We start from the raw sequence: 20,644 nt of genomic DNA on the forward strand, positions 1-20,644 counted from the left end.
AGCTTGGTAGGCTTTTTTTTTTCTTTTTTTTTTTTTAAACTAAACATGCAGGGGCATCACAGTGCCTCAGTCAGTTGAACATCTAACTCTTGGTTATGGCTCAGGTCATGATCTCATGGGTCTTGGGATCGAGCCCCTCATTGGGGCCCTGCGCTCAGTGTGCGGTCTGCTTGAGATTCTCTCTCTGCCCCTCACCCCCCATTCATACTTTCTCTATCTCGCTCTCTGAAATAAATAAAATCTTTTCAAAAAAAATTAACATGCAATTACCATTATGATCCAGCAGTGGCACTCTTAGACATTCATCTTGGAAAATCAAAGCACGTGTCCACACAAAAACCTGTACGTGAATGCCCATAGCGGCTGCATCCTTTGCGGCCAAAAACTAGCAACAGCCCAGATGTTCTCCAGCAAGTGAACAGTGAAACAAACTGTGGCACATACATGGACTACTACTCAGCAATAAAAATGAATGAACAACTGATATGGACAATTAGCTAGATAAGCCATCAAAAAATTAAGTCAAGTAAAAAATAATAATCCCAAGAGGTACATATTGTATAATTCCATTTCATGCAATATCTTCAAAGTAATGAAAATTGGGTGGGGGGAGGAACCCAGGGTGGCTCAGTAGGTTTAGCACCTGACTCTTGATTTTGGCTCAGGTCATGATCTTAGGATCATGGGATCCAGCCCTACGATGGGCTCCACGCTAAGTGGGGAGTCTGCTTGTCCCTCTCGCTCTGCTTCTCCCCCACACTTGTAGTCTCTCTCTCAAATAAATTAATAAATAAAATCTTCTTAAAAAGTTTTAGAAATGGAGCACAGATTAGGGGTTGCCAGGAATCAGAGACACAGGGAGGGGGGCAGTTGATAGGAAGGAGGTGGAAGGGGTTATAAAAGATAAACAGGATGGATCCTTGTGGTGCTGGAACAGATCTGTATCTTCACTGTCAGGGTGACAACAGCAACCCACACATGTGATGAACCATTTAGACTAAAAGCACACACGCAAATGAGTATAAGTAAAGCTGGGGGTGGTGCCTGGGTGGCTCAGTGGGTTAAGCCTCTGCCTTCAGCTTGGGTCACGATCTCAGGGTCCTGGGATCGAGCCCCGAGTCGGGCTCTCTGCTCAGCGGGGAGTCTGCTCCCCCCGCTTCTCTCTCTGCCTGCCACTCTGCCTACTTGTGATCTCTGTCAAATAAATAAACAAAATCTTTAAAAAAAAAAAAGCTGCGGAAACCTTAGTGGGATCAGTGGATTATATTAATGTTAATATCCTGGTTGTGCTATTCTACTAGTTTTGCAAAATGGTACCAATGGGAAACTGAGTAAAGTGTACACAGGTTCGCTCTATATTATTCCTTAGAACTACACATGAAAATATAATTTCCTCCATAAAAATTTCAATTAACAGTAAAAGGCAAGAGTGGGTCTACTTTCCTTGATAAACCAGGAGACAGTCCACACAGGGCCCTTGGATAATGTATGAAGTTATGAATGGAAACACAGATGAGCCATAAATGACTCACAAGAATAAGATGGAAATAGTCCTAAAAATGATAAAACAAACATCAATTTGCCAAACTTGGCTGCCGAAGAAAAGGTAGTCTAAATCAACCGTAAGCCAAGTGAACGGACCTATTCTGCCCCAGATCTCTAACCGTTGTGACCATTCCCCCCTTGGGGATGCCAAACACATAGTTAGGAAAGCAAAAAGTTCTTTTGGCCCTCGGCTGGCCAAGCTGGGCCCTTAGTCACACAGGAATTGCTAGGTTGAATTCAGGCATCCTGGGGCCTGGCTAATGAGGGACTAAAAATGCCTAGTTCCCCTTCCTTTTGCTTTGGGGACACCCCTCCCCGCTCAGAGTTGGCTCTGCCCTTTCTACAACTATACTAACAGAATCAACTCGGGGAATGGCCCAAGAAATCCCTTTATGTCTGCACATGTGCGTGTCTAGCATCCTGTCGTCGGGAGACTGGTCTCTTAAGGGGGTCCTGCCTCATCAAGGCTCAGAGAACAGTGTGCTACTTCCACAAAGAGCCAAACTGGATGTCAACAAGGAGAAGAGAACTGTCCCTCTGCATGGCACAGTAGGCCACAGGAGAGGCTTGGGGTCATCACTTGTACGTGGCCTCTCCGAGCTATCCTGGCTGCTTGGTATAAGCCTTGCATCCTGACAAGCTTATAACCTATTTAAGCCTCAGAAACAAATGAGTTTCTTCCTCTCTTATAGTAACCGTTGCTACCCTAAGAACTACTCTGCTACATGGCAGCAGGGGAAGACACAGGCAAAAAGCTAGTTCCAGAGAGGATTTTCCCCAACTGTGTTTATCCCCCCCTAGTTTTGAGGCATGGCTGCTACAGGCAGACAGAGGTTAGCAAACAGGAACCTATTAGGAGCCTGCCCCGGGGAAGGAAAGGCAACCCAGAGAGCCATCAATCACAGTTTCCCAGTCGGCAGAGGAATGTCACAAAACAGCATGTAAAGAACGCAGAACACAACACGGGCAACCAGTCAGTAAGGGGATGAACTGGGCGGTCTGGACAATATAGGTATGTTCAAGGTTCTGTAGCCAGACAGAGGGCTCCTGCTGACATGATCAGGGAAGGCTTGAATGAGAAGGGGAGTGTAGAGCTGCCCTCCGAGGGAAGACTAAGATCTAGATGGGGACAGGGAGAAGCACGAAAATGCCGTCAGGAAGATGACAGGTAAACTCATAACTGAGTGTCTGTCAAAGGACAGACAGCGAGTATATGCTGGTTTCACGGGGGTATAGGCTTGTTTTCTATTATGGAAAAAGAAAACTGCTAAGAAAGAAGAGTATCGCTTGATTTTTTACAATGGTGGTATACTCATGTATTACCTATATATTAAAAAAGGCAAACAAAAATGTTTTAAAAGAAGGGATGCTAGGGTACCTGAGTGGCTCAGTAGGTTAAGCATCAGACTCCTTTTTTTATCTTTTAAAGATATGATTTGTTTATTTGAGATAAAATTTGAGAGAGCGAGCACACACAAGCAGGGGGAGCAGCAGGCAAAGGGAGAGGGAGAAGCAGGCTCTCCACTGAGCAGGGAGCCCAACGCAGGCCTCAGTCCTAGAACTCTGGGATCATGACCTGAGCTGAAAGCAGACCCCCAACCGATGGAGCCACTCAGGCACCCCTAAGTGTCAGACTCTTGATTTTGGCTCAGGTCATGATCTCAGGGTCAAGGGACTGAGAGCCCCACGTCGGGCTCCATGCTGAGTGTGGAGCCTGCTTGGGGTTCTTTCTCTTCCTCTCCCTCTGCCCCTCCCCCATTCATTCTCTCTCTCTTTCTCTCTCTCTCAAACAAACAACGAAATGCTAAGGCTGAGGAGGCATCTAGACTCACAGGTCTTGAGTCTGTGGCTGGTATGGCAGACAAACTTTTTAGTTCCCAAAAGTCATTATTTACTTCCTTTTGTCTTTCCCAGCTCCGAAAACAGATGGTGAAAAATCAAGTTCCCAATACCCCTTTAGCAGAGGAGAGCCACCAACTCAATTTTAACCAATAAGATATAAACGGGAAATCTACTGAGGGCCTGGAAAACACTTGATTTTTTTTTAACTTTTTTATTTCTTTTCAGCATAACAGTATTCATTGTTTTTTGCACCACACCCAGTGCTCCATGCAATCTGTGCCCTCCCTAATACCCACCACCTGGTTCCCCCAACCTCCCACCCCCCAACACTTCATTTTTGATATAAGAGCCTTTTCACCTCCCTCTCCTTCCTACTTGTCTTGAACATGGTTATGAGATGTGATGTCTGGAACTGAGGCAACCACCTTGTAACCATGAGGCCATGGACCTAAGAATGAAAAGCCAGCATTCTCATGATAGCAGAATGGAGAGAGAAAAAGAGTCTGAGTCTTTTATGACATTCATCAGCCACCGCTTAAACCTGAAACTGCCACACCTCTAGAGTTCTTCTGATGAGAAAATCAGTCTGGCTTAAGCCACTGTTAGCCAGGCATACTGTTACTTACAGCCAAAAGTATCTATCCTAAGTGACATAGCTATAAAGTTAGGGACAGAAGGCAAAAGTGACCAATGTTAGCTGTGTTTGATCCCCAAACAGCCAAAGTGACTCCAACTTCTGAACCCCAAATTAACATTTAGGAATGGCAATGGAATAACATCCAAAATATGAATGACAGCTTCAAGAACTGGCCCAGTCTGCACTAATGGGATTTCAAGGAGATTTCAATAGCTTCTGGAAACAAGTAACAAAATCCTTTCAGTCAAAACCATCCCATGACCCTGGCACGAGAGACACCTCTTGTTTGCCTAGTGATTCCGCACCACCAACTCCTTTTTTTAAAAAATATTTTATTTATTTATTTGACAGAGACCACAAGTAGGCAGAGAGGCAGGCAGAGACAGAGAGGGAAGCAGGCTCCCCGCTCAGCAGGGAGCCTGGTGCGGGGCTCGATCCCAGGACCCTAGGATCACGACCCGAGCCGAAGGCAGAGTCTTTAACCCACTGAGCGACCCAGGCACCCCACACCAACTCCTTTCTTTGGCTATTTATTTTCCAACAGCTTTATTGAAGTATAATTTATATATTTTTAAGTTCACCCATTTAAAATATATAATTCAATGGAGTTTACCATAACTGCAAAGTTGTGCAATCATCCCCACAATCTAACTTTAGAATGTATTCATCATCCCAAAAAGAAACCTCATACCCATTAGCAGTGACTCCTCATTTCATCCCCTCCCCGACAGGGGCCTCAGCAACCATTCATCTACCTTCTGTCTCTATAGATTTGCCTATGCTGTACATTTCACACAAATGGTCTCATACAACTTGCACTCTTTTACATATTGTTTACAGTATCAGTATTTTTATGGCCAAATAATATTCCATTGTATGGCTCATACCACATTTTATTTTTCCATTTGTCAGTGGATGGACATTTGGGTTATTCCCAATTTGGGGGCCAATATGAATAATGTTATAAACATTCACATTTGTGTTTTTTATGGACATACATGTCTCTTCTCTTGTATACCTGGGGGTGCCATGTCATACAGTAACTCTACCTTTAAACTTCTGTGAAACAACAAATTTTCCATAGCAGCAGCACTGTTCTGTATTCCCACCAGCAATGCACGGGGCTTCCAATTTCTCCACATCCTTGCTAATACCAGTTACTGTCTTTTCGTTATAGCCATCCCAGTGGGGATAGCGTAAGAGCTCATTGGGGTTTTGATTTGAATTTTCCTAACGACTAATGATATTGCACATCTTTTCAAGTGTTTGTGGCTCTTTGTAAAAGTTTTTTGGAGCAACACCTGTTCAGATCCTCTACTCCTTTTATATACACTGGACAGAAGTCCTTCATCACATAGATGCTTCGCAGATATCATCTCCCATACTACAGGCTGCCATTCTACTTTTTCCGTAGTTTCTTTTGAAACCCAACTTTGGCTATTTTTTTTAAAGATTTTATTTATTTATTTGACAGACAGAGATTACAAGTAGGCAGAGAGGCAGACAGAGAGAGAGGAGGAAGCAGGCTCCCTGCTGAGCAGAGAGCCCGATGTGGGGCTCGATCCCAGGACCCTGGGATCATGACCTGAGCTGAAGGCAGAGGTTTTAACCCACTGAGCCACCCAGGAGCCCCCCAACTTTGGCTATTTCTTGCAGCAGTATTTGTTATAGCCAAACACTGGAAATAATGCAACTATATATTAAAAGGGGATGGGCTGAACAAATTATGGTATGCCCACACAATGGAGTAAGTAGCTGTGAATGGAGGACACATTCCAAGGGCATGAGGAAAACTGTCCACTACGATGAAGTGATCTCCAAGATACACTGTTAGAAGGAAAAACAGAAGTTGGAAGACAATGGATAGGGTATGCTACCATTTGTTTAGTAAGAGACCATGTGAATATATTTTAAAATTTGCTGTTTTTTTTTTAACAATTACTTTATTTTTAATTTTTTTTTCAGTGTTCCAAGATTCATTGTTTAGACACCACACCCTGGAAAAGAAAAGATTAAAAAAAGTTTTGGGTTAAGCTACTTATAGAGGGAAGGGAGAGAGATAAAAAGATTGAAGGGACAAGGATAAAAGCTATACCTGCTTGAATGCACCTCACTTTGTAAATTTGACTCTGAAACCACATAAATGTTTTATTTTTATACTACAGTAAAGCAAAATTCTTAAAGTTAGAAAAGCAAGATCCATATAAGTGATGAATCACTGAATTTTACTCCAGAAACCAATATTGCACCGTGTGTTAACTATCTTAAATTTAAATTAGGGGTGCCTGGGTGGCTCAGATGGTCAAGCTTCTGCCTCTGGCTCAGGTCAGGATCTCAGGGTTCTGGGATCCGGTCCTACATTGGGTTCCCTGCTCAGCAGGGAGTCTGCTCTTCCCTCTTCCTCTGCTCCTCCTCCTGCTTGTGCTCTCTTTCCTCTTTCTCTCTCTCAAATAAATAGTCTTTAAAATTTTCTAAATTAAAAAAAAGAAGAAAAAAAACAAAAGCAAAATGAAATGAATGAACCTAACTGGGTATTAAGTTGGGGACCTAACAATACTGTCAGAAACATTTAAATGAAATTAAAACTCAATAATTTGACCACATATTCCTAATGGGATATATAAAACAAAAGAGCTACAAGGAAATATTAAACCATTTGAAAATTCAAATTGTTAATAATGTTATTATTGATCAGAAACTATTATATGGATATATATATATACTTTTATTTATGGTAGGATAAAGCAAGAAAATCATGCTAACATCCTCATGAAGCAAGATTCTCAATATAAGTAAAAGATAACTACAGAATCAAAGAAGATAAATAAACACTCTATAATCTTTCATTTGCATTGGAAATATCAATTTGGATTCATGCTGTATTTTATCTTTAAAAATGTGCACATATTTTCTAGCCTTAAGAGAATGAACATTCAAGCCATGGACTGGAAGAAAATATTTGCAAAGCGTATATCTAACAATGAACTTGTCTCCAGAATATATAAATAACTCTCAAAATTCAATAGGAAAGAATCCAATTAAAGACAGGCAAAACACATGAACAGAAATTTTACCAAAGAGGATAGATGGGTGGAAAATAAGCACACAAAAAGATGTTCAACATCATTAAGTGCCAGGGGAAAAAAGTTTCAATCAGGATGACACATCTCTGTACATTTATTAGAACAGCTAAAATTCAAACACCAACAATGCCAGCTATTCATGAGGATTCTGAGTAAGAGAAACACCCATTCACTGCTGATGGGAATGCCAAATGATACAGCCACCTTGGAAGACAGTTTAGCTACTGCTTATACAGTTGAACATATACGTATGCCTGTTCCAAACAGATATGAAAGTCAAGTATCCTGTCACTCATAGGGAAGCACTGACAATTTTTCTGTGGTTTTTCAACTTCTGATTCCTATAAGCAAAGCTTTCCTTGTTAGCAGGTATCAAGAGTAAAGTCAGAAATCTCATTTTAGTTGAAAATGAAATCCATGTGTGCTTATCTCAAATTTGACCCAGAATTCAGTATTTATGGGGCAAAACACCAGCACAGGCACATTTAAGGTAATTTTTATTCTTTATTTTTAAGAAAATAATATTCTTTTTTTAAAAGATTTATTTATTTGAGAGAGACAGAGAAAGCAAGAGCACGGCGGGGGGAGGGGGAGAGAATTCAAAAGCAGATTCCTCACTGAGCGCGCGGAGCCCCATGCAAGGCTTGATCTCATGACCCTAAAGACCATTGCCTGAGCCGAAACCAAGAGTCAGACACTCAACCTATGGAGCCACCCAGACACCTCATAAAGCTTAACTTTTAAGTCTCATGTAAAATTAAGTCTTAGGCTATATTTTTATTCATATTGCTTTGCCATATGGTTTTACTAACTTATTTAACATTGTCAATGTATTTTCATGTTGTAAACAGCATTAATTAAAATGAATTTATAACATCCATTTAAATTAAATCAACTGAGCCTTTTAAAAAGTAAATCCCATCTTGGATTAAAACAGTTACTGAACAGAAATGCATTATGCTGCTTTATGAATTTTCTAAATATATAAATGTATAAAAAGGAAAGAAAGGTAAGCTAGGCTTGATTGCCTATTTGTTTTTCAGGAAAAGCTGGCTAGAAGTCATTTTTAGTTTCAAATAGGGGAGAAAACTACTTTTGCTGATCCCACATACCACACATCATATCTTACTAGGGCCCTCGATAATAGAAACTATGAGAGGATTTTTAGGCCTACTTGGATAAGGGGAAAGGGGAAAAAAATCAAGTAAGAAATTTTACAGTAAGGGGAAAAAAAACCCTGAAGTTTCCTCTACTATGTACCCCCTCCCCGCAACCCTGCATTAAAGTTGATATCCTTTGCAGGAAAGGGAAAATACACAGAGCAGGTCACTAAGTTGACCAAAATTAACAAATCCACAGAAACCTATTACTCTTTACTCAGAAGAGACGATTATTACTGAATCATTACATCTACAACTCATGGATCATGCTAATCATTCATACACAGGAGGTCCCTGAGAGCTGAAAAACATTTCAAAGTTCCTCTGAGATAAAGAGATTGAAATTTGGGATGAAGACAACGTCTCTGAACTCGTTGAGGTGATCACTGCAAAACACTATGAAGGTACCATATGCCAGTGAATGATACCCATTCAAATGGCTAGTGGTCAGTTTTATGTTATGTGAATTTTACAGCAATTTAAGAAAAAAAAAAAAAATCTGATAGGCTCTGTTGAAGCTTCTAGAAGGGTAAAAGACTAGACCTGGCCTGGAAGGAAACTGAAGTACTGAATTGAAAACTGAAAACAGAAAACTGAATTGAAAACGTGCTGAAAACAGCACGAACTGGTGGAGACAGCTCTAATGAGAACGTGTTTCATACTCTGCAACCACAATAACAAACAGGCTTGAGTGCAGCCCAGTTCACATGCCACACATGATGGAAAGAAAAAGTTCGCGGAAGAATGCTTACTGTTCCCATGCCATCACACGTTACTCTGATTTTTTTTTAAATTATTTTCTAGTCAATTTTGCTTCCTTTTTTTTAAATGCTGGCCATGATTCATTAAACTGATCTCATAAGCGTTTGCACCTGATGCAGGTTATTTTAAGGCAATGGAATTGACCACTAAGAATATAACCAGAAATCTGTAAGCAGAATTTTAGATCAGAAAAACCTCCATCCTGTGCATGAAGTCATTGTTTTACGATTATCTTTGTCATTGAATTCACAGCAGTAGAATATATATTTCCTTATATAATAAAACAAAAATTCAGAATCTCTGTTTCTCTTAGAGAAGGGTGTGGGCAATACCTTGAAATTTATTTTTATCTAGAGTAATATAAGCCTACTTATATATATAAGTAGATAAAAATAAATTTCAAGGTATTGCCCACACCCTTCTCTAAGAGAAACAGAGATTCTGAATTTTTGTTTTATTCTACTGCTGTTAATTCAAATATTTTACTTTCTTCTAAGGAGAACAGTTGCTTCACCACAAATTAGAGATGGACTATTGACAACAAACCCTCCTAAGATGGTGGCAAGGTAGCTTCATAAAAAACAAAGCGTAATCCTCATTATTCATTAGGGCCATTCAGGATCAGCTATTCACCATCTGTCCAAAATGCTATAGGAAAGATTTTCAGCTTTGGCTGGAAATGTCCCTTTTAACTTTAATACCCTATTATTTTTGACGATATGCCTGAGATTCTCTCAGCTCAAAATAAAACCAGCATGTACATTGCTGGAAAAAGATACCGTGTGTCTGGAATTTATCTGTGACCTTTCCCTAAGGTTTTCAATTAATTCACATCAAAATCATTTTAATGTCATCAGTGGTACAAGTGCTTATATTTTAGGAAGCACAATACTTGTTGTATTTCAGAGATAGAAATACAGGCTGCACATCACCTAGCTGTGGGCTGAAATCAATCTATTGCTCAGGACTATCAGCAGCTAATTAAGGGGAGAAACAAGTTCCTTTTTAATTTCTAAGAAAAGCAGTAAAAGTTAGCTTGTGTTATAATTTTAAACCCAAACAGCCAGTAATTATGCTGTCTCCAGGAGGCCAAGGTTTTTCACTTGATAATTTAATTCAGCAAGCATGGCTCTGTAATGGGCGAGTGGGGTGGGGGGACTAATGATTAAAAAAAAAAAACAAAAAAGCCAGATTTGGCTCTACTGAATTTTTGACCACTCTATGCACCAGAGAACATCTGATCTTTTAACTAAGTACAAGTTTTTTAAATATTAGTTTTTTGGCAACACAGTCAACACCAAGGTTAATATAAATATAGCCATATTTGGGCACATACAAGGATTCTCCATATATAAATACTAATCTGTTAAATGACAGCCCAAGATATCTAATAAGTATACTGTCATTCCCTAATTTACACGCACACACACCGCTACTGGTCGGAGGCATAAGGTAAATAATTTTTTAAGTACATTCACAAATCCACAAGCAGACCTTCATGTATTTGGATACTTATAACAAAGGTAGCAGCTCTGCACAGAAGTAGAGAAAGGGTGGTCTTTTCCAAAAATGTGTTAAAGATAAAACAACAGGCCCTAAGTAGAGTTGATTATGCTAAGCCCCATGCCAAAAACTGAAACTTAACTTACAGTTTTGGCTGTCCCAGAAATTGAACCTTACACCAGCCAATCATGACTCGCCTGATCAGCATGACTTAGGTCATCTACCTAAAAAGCCCTTGCTATCATACCCCATAAGGAATGTAACCTTATAATAACCAATCCAATTTTTGCCTACTGTAACGCACCCCCCCCTTCTGCCCATAAAAATGTCTTGCTGGGAGAGCTCTTCAGAGCTCTTTTTTCTCTGCTCCACTGGATACTGTCAATTCATGAATCATGGCATAGAGCCAGTAAGATCTTTAAAACTTACTCAGTTAACTTGTGTTAACAATTGGTTCTGGGTCAAATGAATAGCCATATTGGAAAAAATATAACCTGACCATACTCCTTTTCGCGCACACGCGCGAGCACACACACACACACACACACACACACTTCTACTATATTAGAAATCTAAATGTGAAAGGTAAAAACAACAAAATTTCCAAAAGACAACACAGAAAAATACCATGATGAACTTGGCATAAGGAACAATTTCTTAAAGAACCAAAAAATCGCTAAAGGAACAATTACTCATCAAAAACACCACTGAGAAAGTGAAAAGGGCGGGGTGCCTGGGTGGCTCAGTTGGTTGAGCAACTGCCTTCAGCTCAGGTCAGGATTCTGGAATCCCAGGATCGAGTCCCACATCGGGCTCCCTGCTCAGCAGGGGGGTGTGCTTCTCCCTCTGAACTTCCTCCTCTGATGCTTGCTCACTCTCTCTCTCATTCTCTCTAATAAATAAATACAATCTTTAAAAAAAAAAAGGTGAAAAGGCCAGCCACAGACAAGACATATTTGCCAACACAGATGTCAGACGAGAGTCACATCCAAAATTTATATAGAACTTCTACATTTCACTAAGTAAAAAAAAAAGGGGGGGGGCAGATAAACCAGCAGAAAGAGTAGGCAAGAGACAAGTACTACACAAAAGAGAATATCCAAATGACCAGTAAATCGTGCTCAAGTTCGTTAGGAATCAGGCAAGTACAGATTGGAACTGCAGTTTCCCTATACTTGCTGATCGAAATAACTACAGTTTAAAAGGCCAGCCATATCAAGTGTTAGGACGTGGAAAGATAGGAACATAAGGTGCTGCTGGGGATTTAAATTGGTTTAAGCACTTTGACAGCGTCCACTAAAGCAGAACATAATGAAAACCATTATGATCCAGCAATTGTACCAACAGACGTGATTAAGAATAGTCACAGTAAACTATTCTTAATAACCCCAAACAAGCCTTATCTCTATCTACAAATATATGATGTCATACTCACACAGTGGAATACTACAAAGCAAGGAAAATCGGCAAACTACCTCTAGAGACAGCCCCATGAACACATCTCACAAACATAATATTGAGCTAAACAAAAGCCAGTCACAAAAGAACACCAGACATTCACACTGATAAGAAGTCCCCGCATTCAGGATAGTTAACTCTGGACAGTAAAAGCAAAGGGGGTAATGACCAGAAAGAGAGATAGGCGGGGTTGTCCCGAAAAATACAAGATGTCCAGTTAAATTTGAATTTGAGATCAACAACAAGCAAGCTTTCAGTCTAAGTGGGTCCCATGCAGCACTGGGGACATGTATTTTTATCTGCTCAATCTGACAACGCCAATCAAGAGAGAAGCTTTGGGGGGCGCCTGGGTGACTCAGTGGGTTAAAGCTTCTGCCTTCAGCTCAGGTCATGGTCTCACGGTCCTGGGATCGAGCCCCGCATCGGGCTCTCTGCTTAGTGGGGGGCCTGCTTCCTCCTCTCTCTCTCTCTCTGCCTGCCTCTCTGCCTACTTGTGATCTCTGTCAAATAAGTAAATAAATAAAATCTTTGGGGGAAAAAAAAGGGAGAGGCTTTTGGAGTACTGGTTAATACTTCGTTTCTTGATGTTCATTTGGTGTTCATCCATTACGCATTTCTCTGCACTTGTACTTCCCAATAAAGACAAAACAAAGTACACTCGGTACAGCTTTGCGGATTTTTTTTTTTTAAGATTTTATTTATTTATTTGTCAGAGACAGAGGGAGAGAGAGCGAGCGAGCACAGGCAGAGGGAGAAGCAGGCTCCCCGCCGAGCAAGGAGCCCGACGTGGGACTCGATCCCAGGACGCTGGGATCATGACCTGAGCCGAAGGCAGCGGCTTAACCCACTGAGCCACCCAGGCATCCCCAGCTTTGCGGATTTTAAAATGTCTCATGATACTACTACTCTTCATCACTGCATGTGGGAGCTGGGTGCTTCTTAGGAGGGGGTCATCGGTCATCTCAAGTGTTGCAGGGCCCAAGCCGTGGGCTCTGCTTTCAATTTTTATTAAAATTATTCCTACGTAACATGCTTTTTTATGTCTGGAATCTTTTTGCATGGCCTCCCTCTCTGGGGTCCTCCTTCCTGGTATGGCTGGCTGAAGCTTAGCAAAAGGCGAAGCTGGGCGGGAAGGCCGGCCTTTACCCATCAACCAAAAAATTACACAAATCACGGTTCAACAAGCAACTCGGTCAGGCCAACCAACCCGTGGAGGTCAGAATTCAGTGGCTGAAGCTACAAAGGACTGGGACTTTAGGGCCAACAACTTGGAAACAGACACTTTGGAATCCAGAATGTCAAAGGCTTCATTCAATCCACTGCCTGCGCTCTACATTAACTAGAGCTTTACACAAACACCTTGAAGGGCTCCCTGGAGTTCCCTCCCACCCGTGTTATCACCTACCTTCTTATGGAGACGCAACTGGCAACCCCCAGGAAAATGTGGTGACCAGTGTAAAGGAAAGCACGAATCACTTTTTTGCTGTTGTTTAAATAAGGGGCTATTTATTATAGACAAGATTCTTCGGTGCTCAGGGTTTTTTGTGTTGTCCTTTTGTTTTGTAATTTCATCTTCTTTTGAAATAAGCTCCTCTCAGTCCTCAGCGAGGAAAAACTCCAAGTTTGGAGGCTTCACTCTATAAAGCTTAGGACAGAACTTTACAGACTGGTGGAACCCTGATTACCTCTCGGCTTCAGCAGCCTCCAGGGGCCCAGGTTTCTTTGCTTTAGTAACAGCAACTCTATTTCTTTCTTCCACATGGGCTATCAAGGACAATGACTAGGCACCAGGGCTGTGGAGACAGGTTGCCTGGGAGAAACCCAATTTCACACTGAAGCTTTGTAACTCTGGCCAGTCAGGGAGTGAGTCATTGCTCCGTGCCTCAGTTTCCTCAGCTATAAAATGGGAATAAAAATAGGACCTAAGCAGCAAATGCCGTGCAAGGCGACTGACGCATGGCACCTGGCATAGCTTACACGCTCAACGATGGTTGTTACCACCTTCACTACCCCTGGCTACGTTCGCGGGTCCTGCCCCCCATGAAGAATCTACTTATGTATCTGCTGTAGTTAAAAGCAACCAGATGCAGTTAGACTGGGGGAAGGGGAGACAGAGAATAAGGGTTCCACTGGCCTACAAAGTTTGGTCTAAGTTGTGCCCAATGCAGCAGGAGGATGCTTGCGTAGGGTCGGGGGAGGTGGCCTCGCCTGGACCCCAAATTCTGGCCCGGACCTCTGACTTCGGGCGCCCTCACTACTCACGTTGCGGCTGAAACTGTTGCCAGGCAGCAGCGGTAGGGCCATGGCTCTCAGCTTCCGAGGGTCAAGGGGCTGAGAAGAGGGGCCAGCAGGGAGCGGCCACCTCTCGGCGGCGTTGTTTAAGCCCCCATCCCCCACGTTACCTAGAAACGGGAGGCGGCGTCACGGAAGGAGGAGGAGCTGCGGCTGGTCGGAGGGGGCGGGGCAGGGGCGGGGCCAGGCAGGAAGTTCCCCCCGCGCTCCTCCTCCCCCGCCCACTCTCACCCACCCCGCGGAGTGCGGTCTCCCGAAGCTTTTCTCTCCACACGCACTGTGCACACAAAGACCGACACCCACAGCACTCCCCGCCCCCGCCGCTTTCTGGTTTAACCCCTTTCTAGTGCTTAGGCTCCTCCGATTCTAACCGCATTCTTCGGCCATTGGCTTATTACATTTAGTTCAAACACAGAAAAGTGCAGAAAACAATGTGACATCCGCGCGATCTCAGAAATGTTAGCACCGCCTAATGTTACAGTTACATCAGCTTTCATTTTGTAGTTAAAACCTTCGAGATGGATCCCAAACCACACTCCCACTCCACCCCCCACCCCGTGAAAACCCGTTCAGTCCTAACCACCATCCTCAGTACAACTCCTGTACATTTTTATACCTGAACTAAACGTGTGTAAGGTGCTTGTTCCTGGTCTCATCAGGGTGGCGGGGGCGGGGGTAGGTGGCACAAAACGCAGCGCCCGTCTTTCCATCATGCACCCAAAATGCCCAGGCCTGGAACCTCCTGGAATCATCTCCCCTCACCTACCGCCAACCCCTCCCTGAGTCATAATGCTCAGACACTTTGGTATCTCTCAGTCACCCCTCTCTCCTGCTCGGTTGAGGCCCCATTATTTCCTGCCTGGTTTTCTTTAAAAGAACCACCAAAAAAACAAAACAAACAAACAAAAAACCACTAACTGATCTTCCCTCCAGAGCCATCCTCTTATAATTCGTGATACCTATGTCTGGGGTTGCCTTCCAAAACCTTCATCGCTTTCTTTGCCCCCCCAACCCACCCACCCCAGCTGTGAGAAACCACTGGCAGTTTCCAAACAGGGCTCTGTGGTTTCTCTCTCGTGGATTTTGCAATTGTCACTATCTGCTAGAAACACCCTTCCTTCCTTTCATCTGGGTATCCCCTTCCTATTATTCAGGGCTTGGTTCAGTGTGGGAAAGAGATACGGAAGGCTTTGCCATTTCTGGGAAATACTCCTTCGTCTTCTCCACTCCCCCATCTGTATTAGGGGCCCTGTCATTGTGGCTTCAGTGGTAGTGAATTGTAATCATACTCATTTGACTTTCTTCAAATGCCAAATTATTCCAAGGCAGGAACTCTTATCTCCTTTCTCATATACAGACAATGTTAACCTTAAAAATATAAGTTATTTTAGCATCAAGAATGGATTTATTCAGGAATGGCAGAGAATTGCAATTTGGGAATGACAAAGAATTCCAATTTGGGAATGGCAAAGAATTCCAATTTGGAACATTCTAGCTGCAGCAAAACCCTGAGTCAGTCTAACAAACAAAGGAGAGGAATGTTACTTTATGGGAAAGAAGGAGGAAGTTGGGAGGGGTTGTTCTGAACAAAAGTCCATTGCAGAAAAGCAAGAGTTCTGAGTGATTAGGGTTTCTCATTGGCTGAATTGCAGGGGTAGTTGATTTCTTACAGGAGATACAATGTACAGCTTTTTCCTATTGGAGCCTGTAATTGATCATTCTTTCAGCTGAGAATTCTTCTGCTAGGGCCTGTAACTGACAATTCTTCCTGTAATTGACATCAAGTGGTACCAGCTCCCTCTTCTAGCCTCCCAACTCCCTATCAGTGAGGTTTCCCTTTACTAATTTTCACAACAGACGTCACCATTTTCTTTGTTTACAACATACATTACTGTTCTCTATGTTTATAAATTTTGCACTATAAATTGCTGCTACCTGCTTTTTCCACCTAAGATTTTTTTTGAGATTTCTACATGTTAACAGATACAGATATATTTTATTCATTTTAAATGCATTGTATGATACCACAAATTACTGATCCATCTGTTGTCATCTGTTGATGTCATCTGTTAATAACAATTAAGTTGCTTCCAATTTTTCACTAGTTATTATCAATGCTGCAATGAACAACCCTCTCCTATTCCTTTAGAGATTATCCACATGCCTAAAGATGGAATTGTTCACAACTTCAACTTCACTAGATCTTGCTAAACAATCTCCAGAATTCTTGAACCAGTTAAGAAAGTTCCTTCTCCCCTTCATTCTTTCAACAATGGGTATTATCCAATCGTATAATTTTGAGCAAGTATCTGACTATATATTCAATGGTAAATGGTTGTTACTTTAAATTTTCTCCCTAATTCCTATGCAGTTGGTTATCTTTTCACATGCTTCTTACCTTCTTCAATGATTCATCTATTTATGTCCTTTGTTAATTTCTGTATTTGATCATTTGTAATTTTTAAAATATGTTCTATGAAATCTTAGGCATAGCAAACATCTCCAAAGACATTTGGTTTGTCTTTTAATCCACTTAACAGACTTCTTTGTTGTATGTGAATGTGTCATTTTACTTTACTCAAATAGATCATTCTTTCCCATTATGGTTTGCACTTTCTGTGAATTCAAAAAATTCTATAGAACAAAATTATCATCTTACATGTTCTTACAAATAGTTTTAAGTATTTCTTTCTTGTTACTTTTTAAATTGAGACAGTTACAACCCAATAGAAAAATTGCAAGAATAGTACAAGGAACTCCTGGTTATCCTCTCCCAGATTCCTCCAATTGTTTTCTATTTTACCATACCTGTTGTCTCATTCCCTTTACACATACAATTTTTTTTCCATTTTAGAGTGAATAGCAGACATCACGCCCTTTTACTCTTCAATACTTCAGTGCGTATTTCCTAATAAGACATTCTCTTACATAACTGAAGTACAACAATCAAAATCAAAACCTTATTATTAACAAAATGCTACTTTCTAATCTAAAATACCTATTCATATTGTGTTAATATCCCTCTTAGCAAAAAAAAAAAAAAAAAAACCAAATTTTAAAAAATCTGGTCTAACATCTGACCTAACATTCCTCATTAATTGTCCTATCTCTTCCTTATCCTTTAATCTGGAACACTTCTTCCCATCTTTCTTTGTCTTTCCTGACCTTGATATTGTTGAAGAGAATTGGCCCGATAGTTGGGAGAATGTTATTCAATTTAGATTTGACTAACGTTTCCTGGTTTCCTAATGAGTCGATTCAATGGCTTTTTTTTTTTTTTTTATAAACATATATTTTTTTTCCCCAGGGGTACAGGTCTGTGAATCGCCAGGTTTACACACTTCACAGCACTCACCACAGCACATACCCTCCCCAATGTCCATAACCCCACCCCCCCCTCTCCCAAACCCCCTCCCCCCAGCAACCCTCAGTTTGTTTTGTGAGATTAAGAGTCACTTATGGGGGCGCCTGGGTGGCTCAGTGGGTTAAGCCGCTGCCTTCGGCTCAGGTCATGATCTCAGGTTCCTGGGATCGAGTCCCGCATCGGGCTCTCTGCTCAGCAGGGAGCCTGCTTCCCTCTCTCTCTCTCTGCCTCTCTGTCTACTTGTGATCTCTCTCTGTCAAATAAATAAATAAAATCTTAAAAAAAAAAAAGAGTCACTTATGGTTTATCTCCCTCCCAATCCCATCTTGCTTCATTTACTCTTCTCCTACCCCCTTAACCCCCCATATTGCATCTCCTCTCCCTCATATCAGGGAGATCATATGATAGTTGTCTTTCTCTGATTGACTTATTTCACTAAGCATGATACCCTCTAGTTCCATCCACATCATCGCAAATGGCAAGATTTCATTTCTTTTGATGGCTGCATAGTATTCCATTGTGTATATATACCACTTCTTCTTTATCCATTCGTCTGTTGATGGACATCTAGGTTCTTTCCATAGTTTGGCTATTGTAGACATTGCTGCTATAAACATTCGGGTGCACGTGCCCCTTCGGATCACTACGTTTGTATCTTTAGGGTAAATACCCAGCAGTGCAATTGCCTGGTCATAGGGTAGTTCTATTTTCAACATTTTGAGGAACCTCCATGCTGTTTTCCAGAGTGGTTGCACCAGCTTGCATTCCCACCAACAGTGTAGGAGGGTTCCCCTTTCTCTGCATCCTCGCCAGCATCTGTCATTTCCGGACTTGTTAATTTTAGCCATTCTGACTGGTGTGAGGTGGTATCTCATTGTGGTTTCAATGGCTTTTTGAATGGTTTTTTGTTTATGGCTTTTTTAAAAATTTCTTTTCAGCGTAACAGTATTCATTGTTTTTGCACCACACCCAGTGCTCCTTGCAATACATGCCCTCCTTAATACCCACCACCAGGCTCACCCAGGCTCACCCAACCTCCCACCCTCCGCCCCTTCAAGACCCTCAGGATTGTTTTTCAGAGTCCATAGTCTCTCATGGTTTACCTCCCCTTCCAGTTTCCCTCAACTCCCTTCTCCTCTCCATCTCCAACACCAAAAGAGAAATGCTGTGTCCTCATTCATCCAAGGAACAGGTACGTAATGAGTATTTTAACCATCAATGGTGAGGTTAAGTGTGACCACTTGGTTAGGGTGGTGTATGCCAAGTTTCTCCCCTGTAAAGTTACTATTCTTCCTTTCTGACTAATAAGAATTTTGTGAGGAGATACTTTGAGACTGGGTAAATACCAAGTTCTTCATTAAACTGCTAGCGTCAGTCAAGGATTTTGCCCAAATCATTTATGATGCTGCCAAATGGTGACTTCTTAATTCCATTATTCCTTCCGCACATATTAGCTGGAAATCTACTTTGAGGAAGAAGTTTTCCTTCCTCTCCTCCTTCCTTTTAATTGTTCCACCATTTTTCAAGCACTTCTTTGTGCTTGTCACTGCAAGATAGTCAAGATATCTATAAATATAGGTAGATCTAGATATTCACATTTAGCTATATCCCTTTCCATTTCTGTCAATGATAGATAAAAAAAGATACATTAAAACCCATGCTTTTATACTGATACATCCAATTCCAGTCAATACAGTGGAGTACATGCTGGAGTTCCCCTTTCCACATCGGTAAGGCTCATCTCCAATAGTCAAAAACCTGATTCCAATTACTGTCAAAATATTTACGTATTTGCTCATACTAAAAGACCCCAAAAGCCATTTCGGAATATCTAACTGATGTCAATGTCAGAAAAAATGAACCTATTAAGTAGAGTTCAACATTTATTTCCAGAGTTGTTTTTTTCTTTAGCTTTACTGGATTTAGTCAAAATACTGTTCCAAAATGACTTAGGCTGGATTTCCTCCTCCTCTTCCCCCCTCTCTTGTTTAGAGCACCAAAGTTACTCATGTTACTCATTTGAAAAACAATCTGGTTCATTCTCTTTTGTATTCCTCATCCTTTTGCTCCATTTTTGTCTTGTTCCTCTTTGTCTTCTTTTGAAGTTGTTTTTCCCCCTTTTTCCTTTGATTAATTTAGCTAGTGGGTTATGTGCTTTGTTACTTTTTCCAAAGAATCAAAATTTTGACTTATTAATTTGACCTACTGCTTTTAGGGCACCAGGCTGGCTCAGTCAGTAGAGCGTGCAGCTCTTGATCTCAGGGTTGTGTGTTCAAGCCCCACATTGGGTATGGAGCCTACTTAAAAAAAAATTGTGACACTACTGCTTTTCAATCCTAGTCTTCATTATTTCTCAGCTCTTACTTTTATTGTTTTCTTCCTTGTGCTTTCTTTTCGTTCATTTGTTGTTCTTTGTCTCACATTTTACGTTGGTATAATTCATTCATTTTCATTATTTCTATTGATGTAAGTGTTTAAGGCTCCGAATTTTCCTCTGACTTCTACTTTAAATGTATCCATTGGTCTCTGATATATAATATTTTCATTAGTTGTTTGTTTGAGGGTTTTGGGGTGGTTTGTTTCTTAAGTTATTTGTAATCTTGGCTTATTATCTTCCCTTTCACCCAAGAATTGTTCAATAGAAGATTTTTAAATTTCTAGTTGGAAGGGCTTTTTGGTTTTTGTACTTAAAACTAAGTACACCTTTTTGTACTTACAACTAGAATTCTAGCTTTACTGCACTGTGGTAAGAACATGTTGATGGTAATATTTTCATTGTATAGAATGTATTGATACTTTCTTTGCGACCTAATACTTGATCATTTTTTGTGACTATTCCACTTGCAGTCAAGAAAAAAAAAAAAGTAACACTCTCTTTTATTAGGTCCTAAAGTTCAGAATAGATGAATGAGATCTATTGTATTGATTGTTATTTACTGCTACATCCTTATTTATATTTCTGCCATTTGATCTATTCTGCATTGGGAGTGATATGTTC

General features: G+C 41.1%; 1 protein-coding gene across 2 annotated transcripts in view; it reads right to left on the bottom strand.

Annotated features, from left to right (window-relative positions):
- Positions 1–14,388, bottom strand: part of EFHC2 (EF-hand domain containing 2) — a 184,442-nt gene extending 170,054 nt beyond the window's left edge. For both annotated transcript variants that reach the window (XM_032842473.1, XM_032842472.1), the window contains exon 1: positions 14,253–14,388. In XM_032842473.1, the coding sequence (XP_032698364.1) occupies positions 14,253–14,294 (42 nt within the window). In that variant the 5' untranslated portion in view covers positions 14,295–14,388. The remainder of the gene's footprint in view (positions 1–14,252) is intronic.
- Between the last annotated feature and the right edge of the window lie 6,256 nt (positions 14,389–20,644).

The sequence above is a fragment of the Lontra canadensis genome, unplaced genomic scaffold (assembly GCF_010015895.1).
Source record: "Lontra canadensis isolate GAN:19392208 unplaced genomic scaffold, GSC_riverotter_1.0 scaffold131, whole genome shotgun sequence".
NCBI lineage: Eukaryota > Metazoa > Chordata > Mammalia > Carnivora > Mustelidae > Lontra > Lontra canadensis.